Source organism: Cuculus canorus, chromosome 11, assembly GCF_017976375.1.
Source record: "Cuculus canorus isolate bCucCan1 chromosome 11, bCucCan1.pri, whole genome shotgun sequence".
Classification (NCBI taxonomy): Eukaryota; Metazoa; Chordata; class Aves; order Cuculiformes; family Cuculidae; genus Cuculus; species Cuculus canorus.
The window spans coordinates 14,477,501-14,496,728 of NC_071411.1; the positions used below are offsets into that span (position 1 = coordinate 14,477,501).

General features: G+C 42.5%; 1 protein-coding gene across 9 annotated transcripts in view; it reads left to right on the forward strand.

Annotated features, from left to right (window-relative positions):
- FOXP1 (forkhead box P1) overlaps positions 1–19,228 on the forward strand; it is a 385,807-nt gene that overhangs the window by 202,285 nt on the left and 164,294 nt on the right. For 7 of the 9 annotated variants that reach the window (XM_054076334.1, XM_054076324.1, XM_054076329.1 and 4 more), the window contains one exon: positions 18,736–18,917. The exons of 1 other annotated variant lie outside the window; for it this stretch is intronic. In XM_054076334.1, coding sequence (XP_053932309.1) covers positions 18,747–18,917 — 171 coding nt within the window. In that variant the 5' untranslated portion in view covers positions 18,736–18,746. Of the gene's footprint in view, positions 1–7,775; positions 7,794–18,735; positions 18,918–19,228 lie in introns of those variants that run through there. One more of the 9 variants, XM_054076328.1, reaches the window with a different exon arrangement.

The window sequence follows — 19,228 nt, forward strand, 5'->3', positions numbered from 1 at the left end:
AAAAGTGTATGAGAAGGGCTGTTTTAGACATCTCTAGATGCCTGGTTTGCTGTATGGTACATAACCACGGGTACATCACATTGCTTTAGCTGTTCCATATGTAGACATAATGCCCATTTTGTGAGTAAGTGTCTGCGTAGCTGCTTGAGCACAGATTTTTATTACTGCCTGTTGGATTCAGAATTTTGTACTCCTGTCTTCCAAACCCATATTTCATCCAGGAAGCCCTTAAAGGCTTGTGAGACCATCACCTTTGCATATTTTGTCTGAAAAGTCTTAGCACGTAATTTCATGTGCCAAAAGCCTCATACTATGTTTTCCTAAAAATTACATTCAAGTTGCCAAAAAATTGGTGGGAACTTGCAATTTCCGTGTTACAAGTTCACACGCCAACTGCGAAAGGAGAAAAGCCGATGTGCAAGGTTTTGCAGAACCTTCAATGTCTCCCTTCCGGCTGAGCTCTAATCTGTTCTCCCACCGGTGTGTGTGCCGACATCCTGAGCAGGCACCGGGGCTGGCGGCTCCCTTCTAGTGTGTGGGCAGCCCGAGAGGCACAAGCAAACGGCAAGGAAGGAAAAAAAAGGAGACCAAAATGCAAATTTAGGCTTGTGCAATAATTTTCAGCCATGCCTTGGCAGATGGGGAATGGGGTTTGCTTGATCTTCAGAAAAATACAGGTTGGGCAATGAGAAAGGAGTCTACTCCCAGCAAAGCAGGTGATGGTTTGTAGAACATTCTTTCTGTGTATTTAATGTCTTGAAGCAACAGCTACAAGAGATCACTTTGCCGCTACCCATGCTCCTCTGTCAATTATATAAAATAAGTTTTGCACATCCTAATTTCATATGCTTAAAATACTTTAGTACTTTATTATTTATTTTTTTTAAGTCTTTGGCGGTTGCATGTTTGACATGGTTTTGTTATCCTAGATGTTATGTTATGATCTGGCACACGGAGCATTAATTCCTTTATCAGCTCTATTTCCTTTACAGTTGTTCATTTAATTGAGCTCCTCTGTGTATTTTACAAAACAAGATGCGTTCGTTACAATTTGGAGACCTCAGATAGTATTGTAACGTGTTTCAGAAAAACAACGCTTTTGTACATAGTTGGGTGTTTGGTTTATTTTTCAGATGCTGGGAGGAAGCAGTAGCAGAATTCTTGCATGCATAATTGGTAGGAACTTTCCAGAAGCTCTTTATTCTAGTTATTTTCTTTTAAAGCTGTGTTTACTCTAGGAATTCGGCTGAGGCAGTTGAAATATGTGGCTGCAGTGTGGAACAAAATACAGTGTGTGTTTTGTTACTCTCCTTGTTCTGCTTTGACTTGTGCAAACAGTTCTAATCCAAAGGAAGAGATCATACCTGTGACTGCGGTGTCATACAATCTAGTTTAGCAAATTACCCTCTTATAGCACATCCTGACATTGAATAGTCTTGTCTTGAACAGAGTGTAAATAGAGTTCTTCTCTTTCCCAAGCCCTTGGAGCAGGAAGCCACATGTGTTGCCTCTGCAGTGTTCGGGAGCCAGCACATCTGTGTGACCATGCACCTGCATGTGGCTGGAGATGTTCAAATACTGTCTTTAGTACAGATTTTGAACACACATTGTGTGCTTAACAGACATCACTGATAGTAAACAGCCCCTCGTGCTGCTGGGGATTCAGCTCCAGAAAGGCCATTTCCAGAAGCAGAGAGCGACCTTTGTTGAGCGTGGCAGGTGTTGGTTTCTTCTCCCAAGTAACTGAGGATACGACGACCGGAAATGGCTCAACTTGTGCCAAGGGAGAGTTAAACTAGATATTAGGAAATACTACTTCATGGAAAAGGTTATCAGACATTGGAACGGACTGCCCAGGGAAGTGCTTGAGTCACCATCCGATCCCTGGATGTATTTAAAATACATGTAGATGTGGTGCCTGGGGACATAGTTTAGTGGTGAACTTGGCAGTGTCAGGTTTACAGTTGCGCTCAATGATCTTAAAGGTCTTTTCCAATCTGAACGATTCTGTGATTCTGCAGTCTCTCCAGTCCAAGGCCCAACAGCTTGTTCTGGAGAGGTTGTGGGGCCATAGAGCTGTTTATTGGGAGGTTCTCTGTGACGTTGGCATCATGCATGGGAAAGGTATGGGCAACTGCAGGAGTGCTCTTGATTGCCTGCTGTTGTTGGCCAAGGAAAGTTGGAGAGGCTAGTTTGGTGTCCAGTTGCTCCTCTCTGCTTGTTGCCTCTTCATCTTCATCTCCCAGCTCTCTCTGACGGTGGCACAGAGATGGGCATTGGTCCTCAGCCATGGGTAAATGCAGAAGAGGGATTAAGAGTTTGGCTTCTTGCATCCTGACTCAAAAGTAGGCATATGTGCTTTTTTTGGTGCGCAGAAACAAATCAGTTTCGACAGAGCTTTTTTAGGGAGTTTTCTCAGGCACAGGATGAAATTTTGAGGTGGAAAAAATTAACACTTCTCTCCCCCTCCCCCCATTGGGCCACTGCAGTGAGGACCAACTGTATTTTTGGGTGCTTGGGATCCATGTGTGTCACTGCTGAGCGTGTGGCTGTTGGGAAACGTGTGCGGTAACATGTCTCCTGCACGGAAATGTGGTGGGGTGGGATCTTTGCTCTGGACTCAGGCTGGAGCTGTTCCTGGGAAGAAAAGATCAAGACAAAACTAGGAGGAAAGCACCTCTTTGGTTACACATATTCTGTTGTGGCTAATACTAAACCGGTATGTTGGGTCTTTTCATTGTGTGTGTTAGCTTATGCACCAGCGTTTATAGGCACTACGTGTAGGGTTTCTCTTCTTGCATCATGCTGTCCTAGCTGTAATCTGATAGCCATAGCCCTTGGACAGGGCAAGGCAAAGAGACACTCTGTTTCCACAAAAGCTTAGCTCAGTGCATTTTTCTTATTGTGTTATGGGCCTGATTCTTGAGGGGGGTCAGATGCTCTCAGTTGTGGGTATTCAGCATTTTTGCAAGCCACCCTGCTCAGAAATTGGTGGTTACATCTTTTTTAATGGGAAAAAGCATTTTTCCATTTGCCTCTCCATAAACTGAAACCACTAAAGAGCCCTTTCTTAGTTTTCCACACATAAGTGCACACTGATGGGAGCAAGAGAGGGACTGCAGGTCTTAGATGGCTTTAAGTGTGTGAAAGCAAGGAGTCCTAATGAAAATGGTTTTGCAACTTAATTGTAGTGGGTGTGCCTTTGTTTGTGAAAAGAAATTAAAATGCTGGAGGCCAAGGTGCTTCCTCACAATAGTGACGATAGCAATATGAACTTCCCCAGCCAGTTTTGCCAAGGTGCCCCAGACCTGCGAGTCCCTGCGGGGCTCTGGCACTTTGCTCATTGCAACCCTACCCCTGGACTTTGAGCCCTGAGCCATCCATCCTTGCATTGCTCTGTAGAAATATCGTGTTTTGCATCATGGACTTCCGAGTGCCCTTCCTAAAAGGTATCTTGTTTACATCACAGCCTCACTGCATCTGGGGAAGGCAGCGTGTCTTTTCCAATGCTTTTGAGATCCATTACTTGTTCCGTGGATGCAGATGCAGACCTCCGTGAAGCCAGTGTTAAGTCTGTTGAAGGCAAGGGGCTTGTTCCTTGTGGTACACTGTCTTGAATCCCTTTGGAGTGGTCCATGAATCCCTACAGATCTGGTGCCTGGGGTCAAAACCCTCTGCTGCCTCAGCTACCCAGTGCCCCATAGAAACATGTTCCATTTTAAATAGATGCTGTTTGCAGCATCTTAGGCTTGCCGTGTGAGGATGAGAAATGTTAACATAAAGTCTTTAAATAACATCTAGTAGTGTTGAATGCACAGAATTATAAAACATTTTTATATTCTGAGTCTCATTTGCATCTTCACATTAAAAACTGTGGTTTTCTTTTCAGGGAATGGTTGCAAGATCTGATTTGTTTTGAAATCAAAGCTAAATTTGTGTTCTTGCATTCCTGTTTGCCCTTCATTTGACAAATTTTTCTTGTTCTATAAATACAGAATTGTAAACAAGGGCTAATCCTTAGCAACAACCTGGAAAGTTAACATTTCTCTCCAGCTCCTATTATAATTAATTCAGACACTCTGAATATGATGTGATTTACACACAGTATTTCTAAGGCCAGGAGGTACTAATATCTTGTTAGAGAACGGAGGAAAAGAACACGCTTTTGTGTTTGCTGTATAACATAATTGCACTGCATTTTCTTTCATAAGAAGGTGTTTAAAGATGCTTTTTACTTTACGTTTGAAAAATGGAAGTCTTCTGCTTTTGCATTTGGCTGAAATTGTCTTAAATGTGTTTTCTCTCCAGCAGCAGTCAATATTGTCAAAACATTTTGCAGAGTACATTTTAATAATGTGGGTTAAGACCATCATTATATTAATTTAATTCTTGGTGTAGGTAAATTCGTAAGATGCTTCCACTTTGTCATAAAAGTTTTTCACAGTAAACATAGTCTGTTTTCCCTGTGCAGAAAAGAGAAGGATAATACAGTCGACAACAGGATAAATCCCTTGCGTTACATTGTTTAAATATAGCTTGAACAGTCTTTCTCTCATGGTCCATCCTTTTATTTTATTTATTTTCATTTAATTTTGTTTTGTTGTGCTTGTATTTATCCAGGGAGTGTTTTTGTAGTGTTAATCTGTGTAAGCCCCGTGCAGTTGAAAACTGCAACTCTCGATAGGCTGTGATTAAAACACATTTGTGGCAAACCACAAATGCAAAACTAAGTTTACATTTAGATTTTATTCATAAAATATTTTATTCAAGTTTTGTAATACCTTGGTATCGTGGTCAGCATTGCCATAAAAATTCTGTGTTATATGGAATGATACAATCTGTGAAGCATTTCCCATTATGTAGACACCATGTCTTTAAATTATAGCAATTTCTTAAGATTTTAAAGCAAAATGAGCTCTTAGAAGTGTGATTAATAGCAGGGAATGAGGCTAACACTGGGTCATCAGTGGCACTCCATTACAAAAAAGGTTGGACTAATAAAAGCATCCATCTATTTGACCAATAAAGCATTTGAATGATATGCTTATAGTTTTCATCATACCGTAGTTACTTTGTACTGAATAAACTGTGATTTTACGTGCTGGAAAAGGAGCGTGGAACAGGCAGCGCGGCTGAGGTGAGAGCAGTTGTCTCAAGTAGGGAAATATCAGGACTTTTATGTGAAGCTTGATGCTTTCAGAAGCCTTCAGGTTGCGGTGTCTAAATTTTTGAAGCTGCTGTGAAATATCTAAATCCCCCATGACCCGTGCCTGCCTGCCCACAGTCATTCAGTGAGGCTGGCCCTCGCTGTCCTGCAGGGAGGGGAGAAAGGAGGGTATTGTGTATAATCATTAATTCAGAGTTAAGTCCTCGGCAGCCCCAGACATCAGAAATATTCTGCTGAAGCACAGGAAATGGGGCAGCACTTCTGTTTTCCTGGTGTGCGGACGCCAACCCTGTCCTCCAGTTGCACCTTTCATCCTGCCTGCTATTATGCTGTCAACCTGATGTATTCAAAAATACGAGGTTTCCTGAACAATACCGCATTTGGGTTTTATTTAAATACTTGTCATATTAGTAGGTTGTACTGATTTCATGGGTTTGAACCTTTTCTTTTTTTTTTTTCTTTTTTTTATTTTTTTTTTCACTACAACAAAAGGCTAAATATTTTCTGAAAAAGAAAGCCAGCCATGAATGTCCAGGATTGTGTGCTGAAGAAAAGTACCAAATATTCTAAAACTTGTGAAAAAATGACGAGGAGAGAGGCCACCGTGCTGTCTGCATGTGCAGTGGCAAGGGAGAGGAGAGCAGCGCCAGGGCCAGCTGTGACCTTGGATATTTCATTTGTTTGAAAGGAGATGTTTGGCAGTGATGCTGGTGCTCGTTAGAAGGTGGTGGTGAACCTGGCAGGGGCCACGGGGCAGCTGAGAGAAAAAAGGACCTGTGGTACAGACCAGAACTACATCCTCTACCCCTATCCGACTAGTACAAGGTCTTAAAGAGCTTATTTTATGTAGGAGAGAGATGAAGAGGCTTCTGCAGGTCACACAAAGGAATTGTGTCAGAGTAGGAATGTAACCTGGAGCCCTGGATTAACCCCTACCAATAGCACCATCCATCCTGTCTCCATGTATTTCAGATCTTTTGTGAAATCCACATTCAGAATAGAGAAGTTAGAGAGACCTTCCTGGAGGAGTCTTGGGCAACTTCTTGAGCCTTATGGGGATGAGAGATGGGAAAGGAAAGCATTCTGGAAGGAGGCAAACCCTGGGAACTTTGGTTGGGTGATCACCATGAGGACTAATGACACAGTGCCTTAGTGCCAAGAGATGGACATGGAGTAGGGAGCAGTTGGAGGGCTAGAGACTTCAGTTGTGAGAAAACAACCTTGGAGGGGCTTCTGGCTCCCCTTGGGATAACAGAAGGGAGCTGAGGAGATCTTCAGCAACTGGAGAATGGTGATGGGAGGCAGAAGGAAGAGGGTTGAAGATGGGAAAGAGAAAGAAGGAGAAAGAGGGCTGAACCATGCCTTCCCACTTCAGCCTCGTGTGTCACTGCATTCAGAGAATTTCGGAGCAGGGAGCTGGCGGGGCTATGGATATGTGTGTATAGAATCACACGTGTACGTGGTCATGCTGGGCAGATTAAGTTCTGTAGAAAGCCATGATTTTGCTTGTTTTTTGTAGGGAAGAAATGAAAATTTTGAATCCCACGTTTTGCAGTTGCTGTTCTTTTTTGAAAATGTAAACGGATCTTTTCCATCAGTGGTTTGGCCGGTAAATCTTGTTTTGTAAAACACTTTCAAGTGTTTTCAACTCCTTTCTTTACGCTTTATCAGAACAGATGCACAACTATGTGTTTTCCCCTGCTGTATGTTGTCTTGAGGTTGCACAGCAAGACTGCAAAGGCTTTCTGTTTGTTGTTGTTGAAGAGGAGGAAAAAACCCTCAATCCACAGAAGAGTTAACAGGATTTCACTTGATCTGCTCGTTTATGCAATGAGTAATGTGAGGTTGGTAACAGCAAATTGTTGTTTATAAGCAAACATGGCACTGTGTAAACAAGAAGGCCTGGTCCCCAACTGGTTTGATTTCATGGTGGTCAGCAGCTGATGTATGTAACGTACAACCTTTCTGCTTCTCGAAATGTCAGAAGAATGACTATTTGTTTGTCTTGAGTTCTTCCCAGCTGTTTACTCTGTAATGCATTTGCCTCAACCTTGATTCCCTAAGAGTGGCCCCTTTCTCCTCCCTGCTCTGTTTACATTAGTCCTGCCCCGAGTGTCACCTATGAAATCTGTTGATTATTCCACCTGGTTAATGTTAAATTGCTCTTGCAAGATGATGTGTTTGTTCATAAACACAAATGCTGGGCCCCTTGTTTACTGTACCCATGGCAGCAATCAGTTATTAAACAAATATTGCTTTGTTTGCGGGTGTGAGCAGCAGTTTATCCTGCAAGGTCTGGAAAAAAAAAAAACCTTTAAATGCTGGGATTTTGATAAAGGAGAAAAAGGGGAGCTTGTCCCTGGAATGTGGCTGAAACTCACTTTGGTTTGCTTTGCTTATCTTTAACTTGGGTGAAGGGGCTAGAAAGATTAGCAAGTTGTTTGGTTTTTCCAAGAGATTTCCTTAGTGTAATGATATCTATCCAGTTGTTTGCTTTTTTCAGAAGGGAGAGAGCACTCCTGCAAGACGACTAGCACAGCAGTAGACGGCTGATGGCTAGAAAATCCTGCATGGAGCAAACAAGGAGTTAGAAGGTCTAGGACAAAGGTATAGGGCTATGAACCAGGTAATCACCCCAAAAGTACAGCCTTGCATTCTGTGTTAGTGTTTGGTTGGCGTTTTTTTTTTGTTGTTTTCCGTCTTTTCTTGTGGTTGAGTTTAATTGATGCATGTGCCCTCGGTGGAGTTGGAAAAGGCAAACCTTTCAGTTTTATTTTTGAGGAGATCTGAGGAAACTTTCTGTTTTAGAAACACAACCATTTGAATGGAGAGAAAATACCAAATTTAAAAACGTGCTCTGTCACTCCTCCTCCTGCGAGTGAGATGACAGAGCTGCTTTTCTTCTTTTTATAACTGGAAAACTGCATTTACATTTGCTAATTTCTGCATGCTGGCTGTTTGCTCTTTCGTTTCTGGGAGTCCTAATTAGAGAGAGCCATCATGGTAGTTGTTGCTTTTCGGTTGTTTTTGCAAATGAGCAAGGAAAACTCACTCACACTGTCTTTGTTTTTCAAAATTATTGTTTGTTACTGTTTCTGAATGGGGCTTGGATTTCAAATGCCAGGCAGGACCTGTTAGCACTAACAGTGGATTGTTAGGGCTTCACACACAAAGGGAGTAAAACCTTTTAGAGTGACCTTGAGAAAGAAATGTTAGCTCTTTTTGTATGAAGCTGGTGTCTTGTTCCTTTGGATGTGAATTAATCTGTTAAAATATCTTGAATATACATTTATAAGAAACTTTTGAAGTATAAAATTAAATAATTGTCCTTTTCATCAACTGGAAAAGCAAGCAACAAAATATGCATAAAAATGTGATATATTGTATTCACTGGCTTGCTCCAGTGGTCCAAACATATTGTTCGTTTGGGCTACTAGAGCAGCGTCGGGGCTGGAGGGGAAGCGGGAGGTACCTGAAGTGTGTAAGTGGACAAGCCGGTCATTAATTGACTCGTGTTAGTGCAATGAATCAAACGTTCATTGCATTGAACTAAGTGAAAATAATGAAGTGAAAATTGTATTGTGCAGAAGTATCACAAAGTTACACCTGACATTGAGGTGGTTTTTCACTTCTGGAGGCTGGTAAAGAGTTTAGAAACGCTTTAATGGAGATAAGCATGAAGGGTGGGAGTCTATTTCATCTACAGCCAGCGCCTGGTTTTGCGAGGTTTGGTATCGTCTTATTGCAGCAGTGTTGCTGCTGTCTAGCATAAACTAACCATGTTTACTAAATGCAACTTCGGCCTTTTATTTAGTTGAGTAGTCGCCTTTTTTTCTGTGAGATAGACTATGAAAGTTTATGTTGCAAGCCCTGAGCAGTATGCGTACAAACAAATGAGTCCTGGGCTATGAGAGCAGCTCTGCAGTTTCTGTTCCTGTTTTACATGAAACCACGGGGAGCCCCGCACGCTGCTGCGCCCAGGCTGGGATGGGGCAGGTGGGTGCCTCCCAAGAGACACCATGAGCCCAGCACCAGGGCAGCTCACGCTGAGCCTCACTGTGCTGCAGTTAAATGTCTGTCCTTCCAGAGAAGTTTTTCCTCTAGTGAAAGTGGTGCCCATGTCCATGTGGTAGCAGTCACGGAGTTGTATGGTACAATACAGTATGGTTTCTTTTTTAGTTTGGGTTTTATTTGTCACCCGCTGTTCCTTTCCTTCCAAATAAATTATAATCCCAGTGATAGTAAGGATGATTTCTGTCAAGCTCACGGCTGAAAGACAGCTCTCCCCAAGAGAGAGGAAGGAACCTCACTCTGTCGAAGATGGTATGTAAATGATTACATCACATTTGCCAGTTGCTTAGAAGTGGCCCAGCTCTGCGGCTTTTATGCAGCCATGGCATGAGCTTCGTGCTGAATATGGATTTTAATAGCTGTCAAGCGGAGAGGCAAAGACTTGAGATAGAGCTGGCTTTGCAGAGGGGGTTTGTTTATGCAAGGTGAGACTGGGAGTAACTTCTGTGCAGATGTGTAAAAAGAAGGGAGGGTGCAAAAAAGCTTGTTTGGGGAAAGTTGAGTTGTCCATCATCTCTGCCTGATGCTTTGGGTCTTACCTCAAGGAAAGGAGTGAGACCTGTTGTCTTCACAGCTTGATATGTTTTAGTGCACAAGCTTTTATGGGCACCAGCTCTAGATCTTTGGAGCAGAGCAAATGCCAACCTTTTAATGTCTGTTTCACTTAATTTTCCTTGTTCTTGTTCTTTATTTTTACTGTTTGTGGTCAGCAACACCCTCAGCGGAAGAGATTTCCCTAGGGGTAACTGCAGTGACTGATTCTCTAAGAAGTTGAAGTTGTTTGGCCATGATTTCACAATAAGTCAGTGTGGCACAAGTGGGATTAGGCTTCTGACTCTCCTTCCTTTCTCCTCACCACAGCTGTCTTAAATTTCAGCTCCTGCAAAGCATCAGTCAGCCTTTCACTGAGCTGCCTCCAGATGATTTCAGGTTCCCATGGCCCTAAGGATAGAGGCTGTTGCTGGAAAGAAGTAACCCAGACAGTGCAGTGAAAGAGGTTGTGTCTTTGTATACAGTTAAATAAATAAAAAGTCATGGCAGCCTGCATCTAGACAGCTCTAGGTGAAGCTGCTGCTTGGAAGACTTGAGGGTGGCAACTGGACATAAGCCCTGGTAGAGGTTAAGGTTGGTGAAAGCTTGACTTGTCACTGGTGTGACCCACAGGGAGGAGGAGGAGCAGCCCACATCTGTCTCCTGTCAGCCAGTGTGATGTACTCACACACTTTTGGAAAGCCTGGCTTTTCACTCACTGAATTTTGTTACAGCTTCATGTTTTCTTCCTTCTTGTTCCTTTTTTTACCTCCATCCCCACCCCACAGCTCGTCACCCAGTAGCTGTTGCCCAGTGTGAGCAGGGCAGCAAAGGGGACTAGCCCAGTATGAGCCGGGTGCTGGGGCCACAGATTGGATTGGCTCGTGAGGATGCTGCTACCATGATTTGTTTCCCTCCCCCTGAGGAGGCTCCACACATCACCTCTGTGATGTGCTCAACCTCCACCAACCCAAGGCTTAGGATGAGTCCACATGAGAGGAGAGCTGCCTGTGTCAGCAGGCAAAGCTGAGGACACGCTGTGGAGAATCCCATTTCTTCTGGATCCTTTATTTCCTAAGCACTAAATGAAATTTCAGATTTTAGATACGTCTAGACATATACAGTGCACGATAAAGTTGATAATACATTAATCATTTTTAACAACAGGTAATATGCATAATTTATGGTGTTACAGTGCTATCTTTTTTGATATTTATGATGGATAATGCTCAGTTTTTGCCCTCATATTACTGCTTTAAATTATACCACAAGAAAATTAATGAGAAAGTAGATTTATGGGTTTCATTTGTTTGTCAATTCGGAAATTAATTGGGTGTTAATTTTAGCCGTCCCTCATCAGACCAGGTCTTTAGTATGTGTGCATTACTTTGCATTCATTGAAGCCTACCTCCCATTTACTGTGGGTCACTAGCTTTGCATACATTAAAATAGCCCTCAGGCTCATTCTCTTGATTACTTTTTGAACTGCCATGCATTAGAAAATTTACGCCTTTCTGTTATAATTATGAAAATTCACTATTAGAAGATGGTGCTTGCATAACAGCAAATATACAGTCTTGCTCAGTGATGTAAGATCATATAGCAAATCCCAATGCGTTTTTGTTGTAATCCTAGAAAATAGCGCTCTCGACAATCTTTGTTGTGTGAGTTTCATCCTTTGAAATTTCAAGGATCCATTTTAATGCGTTGAATTACCTCTTTAAGCAGAGGAAATATCAAAGGATATCACCTCGTCGCTGTCTCTTTGTTTCCTCTTTCCACGCATCCCGTATGTGTTCCTCCCTTGCCTTGCTCTAAGTTTGCCTCTCCTCCTCCAAATGCCGCTGTCAGACGTGACTCAGCATCGCTTTTCAGGACAGTGGAGCCTGACTCGTTCCATTCCTTACTATTTTGGTTGATTCTTAAAGATCATCCTTAATTGCTCCTTGAATCCCCTTCTCCTTTCTCATACTCCTGCACAGTTCAGCAACCACCAGTAGTGTGGGGGCGAGCGGCCTTCAAAGGGGTAAGCATGGAGTTTTATCCAAAAAGTACCCTAATGTACTGACAGTTGATCTATAGTTAGTTAGTACATAATTATACCTAAAATACACCCTGTCAGCAGGATAAATGACGGCTACTGAAAACTCTAAAAGCATGACGGGTATTCACCCATCTGCAGTGAGGAGAGCGGAGGGGTTTGTAAGTTGAGAAAGGCTGGTGAGTTCGGCGTGATCTGATTTAGTTAAATCATGCCATATGTTGGGATGGCTCTTTCCTAATAGTCGTGTTAACCACAAACACAGGCGGAGGGAAGTCATCTGGTCCACCTGGCTAGTTTGGACTCCCCTCCCCGGTGTTATTTCTGTACTTGGCTTGGTGGCAGCCCTCGAGCTGCTCATGTGAAGCTGGCTGATTCACAGTTAATTGTGACATGGTGTAATTTAGTAAATGAGCAGCTGAACATCTGTACGCCTTCCCCCATGGTAGATCAAAGCCTTACCTTACACAAGGCTTTTAATTTCGACTAGTGAATTCTTTTCTTTCACTGAACTCATGGATGCGGGATGGTGCTGCTCGCCGCCTCACCGACCTAGGGACACCTAGGGTGCCAGCTGGAGGAGATGGGGGTTTCGGCATCGGATCGGGACTGGCAGACCATGGTCCCTGAAAAATACAGAAGTGGTGGTGGGAAGTGGAGCCCAAGGTGCTTTACATCGCAGGGCGCTTGCTCTAAAGATACTGGGACTAAAAAGGACCACCTGTGAGTGGGAAAGCCATTGTGGTCTTCGTTGCTGATAACGGGCAGCACTGAGAGTGCCAGGCTGCTTCTGCGTTGCTTCCTACCTGTGCTGGGGTAAGAAGCAGCTTTGGTCTTGCATTGTGTTTTGCCTTCCCACTTACGCTTCGGAGTGCATTCAGCTTTCAAGAGGTAAAATTCTGCCTTCGCAGCGTTGCGTTTTCAGGAAATGCTTTCAAAGAGTGCTTGGTATTTTTTACAATTATAGAGAGAAGTGCTCCAGAGTTAGTCCTGAGCTTGCTTTGGGGAACTGTTTGCAACAAATAGGCAAAATGTTTACTTACAACCCATGTGTGTACAGGTAGTGTGCCTGCTAAAGATTTTAGGACTAGATCTTGTAATCTGATCACTTAAAACTGATTTTACCATTAACCCTTCTGTCTATAAAAGTAGAAATATATTTTATGAATCTGTGTTGTGTTTAATTTACATGTCCTTTCATGGCTGGGCCAAGTTCTTTAAGGGCATTTATTCTGCTTCATATAAATAATTGATCAGCCAAGTTAATTTACTTCTGCCTGACTTGGTCAACCTTAATTAACTGCTCAGGAATAGAGACGGAACTTTTTGTTAGCTTAAAATCTTTCACAAATGTGACAAAGAAGGGATGTATTATGACAACATTTTTGCTCTAGCACTGAACACAGGGGACAGAAATTTGAATCATCTTTATGTGCATATTATGTATTTGTAAACACTTCTAAATACTAATAGCCAAAATAGAACTGTCAGCTTTGGACTTTGAAACATACAGGCTACATTCTGAACGTGTAGTCCAGGCTGAATCTGGAAGCATATTAAGATTTTAAGATCTAGAAGACCCCAGGGATAATTTTTCAAAGGTGGTGAGATTCTTAAAGGTGTAGATTGGTGCTTACTCGAGAGTCTTAAAAATATCTTGGCACGTACCTCGATGGATGTTGAGGTATCAGTCCTTCAGTCTTTCAGGCTTGCACTGGGTCCTTATTCTGACGGGTGCTTCAGTCAGTAAATCCTCCCTCGTGCTGACATTAAACAATGCCGCTTAGTCTTTAGAAGCTATACTAGTAGAAGAACTGCAGAAATCCCACACTTCAGTGCCCACCTCCTGCCTACTAATCTCCATGCTTAACCCTGCTCATCTAAATAGTCCAGTGGAGCTGAGAAATGTGGGTCTGCAGTATCAGGTGTTTGTGATCTTATGGACTTGTTCCTAACTTTTGTTTGTTTATTTTTACTGGATTAGAACAGAATATTTTCAAAATTAGGATTGCTTCAGGTTCTGTTTTTTTGGTTCAAAACTCTGACACTGAAGTCCTCAGAAAGATAATTTTGATTCAGCCAAAGTTCATATCCAGCCTATGATTTTTTTTAATTTTGACCATGCCCTTAAGAAATTAGCTGAGCTCTACTTCTGTCAAAGTCACCTGGAAGATGATCAACTGTTGTCCTGTGTTGGCAAAGCGTGTTGCTTTGATTCCACGCCACTGGAATTTCACCCCATTACCTTCAGTGTAACTTGTCAACCATCGAGATGGGCCAAATTGTGTGGCTCTGGCTTTGTATTTGGCTGTGCCTCAGAGCTAGAGAAGGTTTTGTGTGAGTTAAGATGGGAATCTTGAGAAATTGATCACTATTGTGAGATGTTTAAACCAAGCTGACATTAAGTCATATAAGAACAGTTCTTTTGTTACGTGCTTCTTGATTTCAGGATAAAATTTTACAAGTTGTTGTTCATACTGCAGCTTAGCTTTAGTCCCTCCATATCAGAAAAATCACTCTGGGTCATCTTTAGTAACCGTAAAAGTCATTCTGTATCCCCTGTAATGTGAAGTAACATAGAATTTTTACAAAAAAAAAAAAAAAAAGAAAAAGAAAGATACTTATACTGGTAAGAACTCATATATTTTATGTATTTTATGCTGTAAAAATACATTTTCCTTTGCAGAACTGATGAGAGAATCATTCTGCTTTGTAAAGTGCATGGGATGGATGTGCTGTTCTGCCATTACATTTCTTAAGTCAGAACATGTTCTCTTGTATGTCATGAAAGCTTGTGTAGAGTACTGTATTTCCTATAATAAATCATTCTTCAGCACCATTCTGGTTATGTGGGGTTGTGTTCAGACGAGAAGCACAGTTTGTAATACCAGACCTGAAGCTTCATTTCAGTTCCCACAGAACCTAATCATGTTGCTTAAAGTCAGCCTTGCTTTCCTTTTTTATTTCACAGTTTTGAATGACAGACTTCACTAATAGGCTTCTGTAAGGCCCGCTCCTCTGTGCTGAGGAGAGACAATTACCTCAGGCATCCTCAGTCTACTATCACCTCAGCTCATTTAGGTGTGCTCAAAAAGACAAATAATAATCATTCTTGCAGAAAGCTCTCGCAAGTTGATTTTCATGACATGACGCTTAATGATCAAACCAAACTGTGATTATTTATGTCAACTCACATTTGACTACAGTGAGGAAATAAACAGTTTTATCTTTTCTCCCTTGAAAATTATGTTTTCTATTGGAGGTATTTTAGCAAAGTGGATTTATTTTGTATTGGTATTTAGTTGAAGTTAAATTGAAGTTGAATGCCTGTGAATGGTTGTTTTTTAAAGCGAAGTTTGCTCAAAGAGGTTCGCTTCTTCTTTTAAAATATTTTTTTTTAAAGTCTAAATGTCACAATTTTTCTTTTTACTCTTTTGATGTCCTCTTTGCAAACTGCACTTCCAGCTTCATTTCCTTGGTAGCTGTTTCCAGTTCTGCTGGATGGGATACATAGGGTGAGTGCAGCCAGCAGGAAGGCCAGGGCCAACCCTGTGCAGCCGAGGAGATGGATGGTGGCTGGCTGGGGTACTCCGAAACGTAAAATGGAATATGGAATTTGTCATGGAAAAGGTTCTCAAGAACTTAGTGATCTTTTTGTGATCAAATACTATAAATAATCTGTTTGTTTCTCAGCCCTATAGGTTCAAAAAATTGTAGCAATTCCTATTGTTGTTTCTTTCCAGAAGCATTTTGCAATCCTAGAGACAATAAATCTTTTCTTGATCATTTTGCTTGTGAATTATTGTCTGTGTCCTGGAGATACTTTGCTCAGAAGGGCAAGCCAACAAATCGTGACCAGGCAGTGATAGATCTGCTCCTCAGTCCCATACATTCTTCTTGCTGCTGTCGGAGGCATCTTGGAGCTTTGGTTGGTACTTTTACTGACCCTCCTTAGTCTTTTACCCAGGTTCTTGTTTGTAGTCCCTTTGTTGCATCAGAAATGTTGGAGAATGAAATGTACTACTTCACAGCCTGAGTGCATTGGATGTAGCATCCCTTTTCTCTGTGGTATCTGCTGCACCTTGCACCAGTTCTTAAGTATGTCCTTCCTCTGTCAGGTGTGGTCTGCGTGGCTGTGGTGTGCCATCCACTGTTTGTGATCGTGCATCACAGCAGTCAAGGACTGTTGAGTCTTTGGGTAGGTTCAACCTAACTCAGTCTTGCATGGTGATCATCCTTGTTCAGATCTTCTGCTGAGGTAAATGATGTAATTTTCTCCATTTTCACCACTTGAGGCGTGACCCCAAATTTGGATGTAAGTAGAAAAAAGTTACATCAGTTCTTTCTTTTTCATTATCTCTGGTTAAAAGAAATGCGTCCTTTTGAGTAGTGTAGCATATAAAAATTTTGAGGAGTTTGTGAATTTCTGGAGAATCGTACTCCTGTCTCTTATTCTGAAGCAATCTGTGCCAGGCAGCCACTGCCTGGTGCGTAATCCAGCCTTGCTTGTTTGGTGTAAACACTTATTTGGACTTTTATCATGCTTGTGGGCTTAAAATGGAAATCACACCATACTCAATCCGGGTCAGAGGAGGATCATGTTAAAAATCCCCAAAAGCATTTGCTAGTGGTGTGGAGAAAACAGTAGTTTACATGCTTTTACGAGGGAGTTGACAGAAGCTTTATAGTGAGCCCCGAAGCCCTTTTGCTCCCTTGCATAATTTGAAGGTTTCATAAAAGAGATTGAAATAAGTTTCCATAGACCAGCTGAACTTTATGTAAACACAGTCAGGACATCTGTCCTAGCACTGTTTGTGTGGGCATCAGTGTGAGCAGATCCTGTCATGGTTGGAGCAGGATCTGGCTAATGAGTGATCCCATCATGATTGGAGCAGGATCTGGCTAATGAGTGATCCCGTCATGATTGGAGCAGGGTCTGGCTAATGAGTGATCCCATCATGATTGGAGCAGGGTCTGGCTAATGAGTGATCCCATCATGATTGGAGTTGGAGCAGGGTCTGGCTAATGAGTGATCCCATCATGATTGGAGCAGGGTCTGGCTAATGAGTGATCCCATCATGATTGGAGCAGGGTCTGGCTAATGAGTGATCCCATCATGATTGGAGCAGGATCTGACTAATGAGTGATCCCATCATGATTGGAGCTGGAGCAGGGTCTGGCTAATGAGTGATCCCATCATGATTGGAGCAGGGTCTGGCTAATGAGTGATCCCATCATGATTGGAGCAGGGCCTGGCTAATGAATGCTTCACCTGTCTCGAATGTGGATCAGCGAGGAGTGCTAACGCCGGAGCATGGTGATGAGAAAGCCACCATGCTCAATTATGACGTTTTGATGATCAGCTGTATAGATCATCATTGTGAACATCTGAAGCTACCAAATGAGTGAGAGATCTGGTATTGGTGCGTCAGGCTGGGGTGTATGTCTGCGTGCAGGGTTTGGGGCTGAACATCACGGAGGACCAGCAGACACCCCAGGTAGCCAAGGTTGGAAGGAGGAGATGCTGTTTCCAGACAGCACCTTCGGCAGCTGGGGGCTCCAAACTGTGCATGTGTGTGGAGTTCTCAGGGAAAGGGGTTTCCCCTGGTATTTTTCCATTGAAATGCATTGCTTTCTCTTGCCCTTTCTAGTTGATATTTTTCCTTATACACTGGAAGGGAAGGGATTTTTCTCCTTCCTTTTGATTCAGGGTAGTTACGGAAATCAAACAGGTTCTTCCTTGAATAGGAAGTGTCTTCCTTTCAGGATGAACTACCCTGCATAGAGTTGTTTGTCTCATTTGTGCGTGTGGTGAGTTAGCGTGGAGTAGGCAGTGTGCTTGGAGCATGCAGCTGGGCTTACGGTACCCTGTCTGCCCCTGGGTGAGAGGAGGAGCACAAAGGGGATGGGCTGGTGGAAGCAGGGGAGGTTAATAACATCTAAATCCTGGAAGTTGGAGCCTTGCAGGTGGAAATAGCTAATAAAATAATACCTATAAAATAACTCATCGTAGTATCTCCAAGGTAGCAGTTTGCAGCAAAAAAAACTGGCATTAAGTGCTTTGTCTTGGGGGTCTTGTGCATGAACACTGACAGTTCCCAGAGACATGTGAATCCCAGGAGTTCTGGGGTAAGCAAGCAGGCAGTCATCCTCGCTGTGGGGCCTGTGACCCAGCGATACGGTTGATGGGTGCGGTGTTGTAAAGCATCCAGGGCCAGACATCCATTGAGGGTTGAGAGGGCTGGCTGTCAATAGTTTTGCCTGCTGAGATGATGCTTAGCCAAATAACGCGTAGTAGGTTTCTACTATAATGCGCTACTGCATCCAAAGCCAGACCAAATCCATTGCCAAGAAATTTGCCAAAAAGGCTAATTCTGTGAGCAGTTGTAGCTATTTGCCCCAAAGAAAAACTGATGGTGTCCAGCACATCCCAGTCTCAGCCTAAATTGCTTCAGAGTAATAAAAGGTGCTAATTCAGCAATATCACAGTGTGAATGGAAACTGTTATAGCTCTGCTTCACCTGCCTGCCCCTATGTACTGTATATCAAGTTTTTGATACTGTCCATCATATGTTGCAAAGAATGACTCATCCATTTCAGAGGAAGGCATCCAGATGTAACTGGAGAAATTTAATTATGGATTCTGTGTGTTGGTTCAAAAATATTTTTTTTCTCTAAGGGAAAAAAGATGTTGAGCAAATAATACTATATTTAGAACAGAACTAACTTACTAAAATTATAGCTGTACCAACAGATAAATAAACATAAACTAGTAGCATGAACCATTAATGAAAGATAAATCGTATGAAGGGAAATGAGAAATGTTTATAGTTTTGGCAGGATTTAAAACAGGGCATGTCTCCTTATATACAGCAACTGTTTTAACAGCTGCTTTTTTTTTTCCCCCTCCCCTAAATTATTTCAGGTTTTTGAGTCATGATGCAAGAATCTGGGACTGAGACAAAAAGTAACGGTTCAGCCATTCAGAATGGAGCGAGCGGTGGCAACCATTTACTAGAGTGCAGCCTGCGGGAAGTGAGATCAAACGGCGAGACACCTTCAGTTGAAATTGGGGCTGCAGATTTAGCACATCTTCAGCAACAGCAGGTACTGTAAGACATATTACAAGTCTCCTACTTACAGAAAAAGCATGAAGCATTTAGCTCCCCCCCAACCTTCATATTTGCCGGTCAGAGGATGCTTTTAGGACTTGGCTATGATATTCTGTACGGGTTTTTTTGTTCATCGGGCATTGCAGTCATTAACGTGAAAGGAAATGTTGAACTTGTCTTCCAGGGCTCTTTTTTAATCCTTCCCTGGAAACAGCCAAAGATCAGGGCTTGCTTATGTTGCCTGAATGTGTTGAGTCTGGTAGCAGTGATGGGGTGAACTTCTGTGTACAAATAACTGGTTTCCAA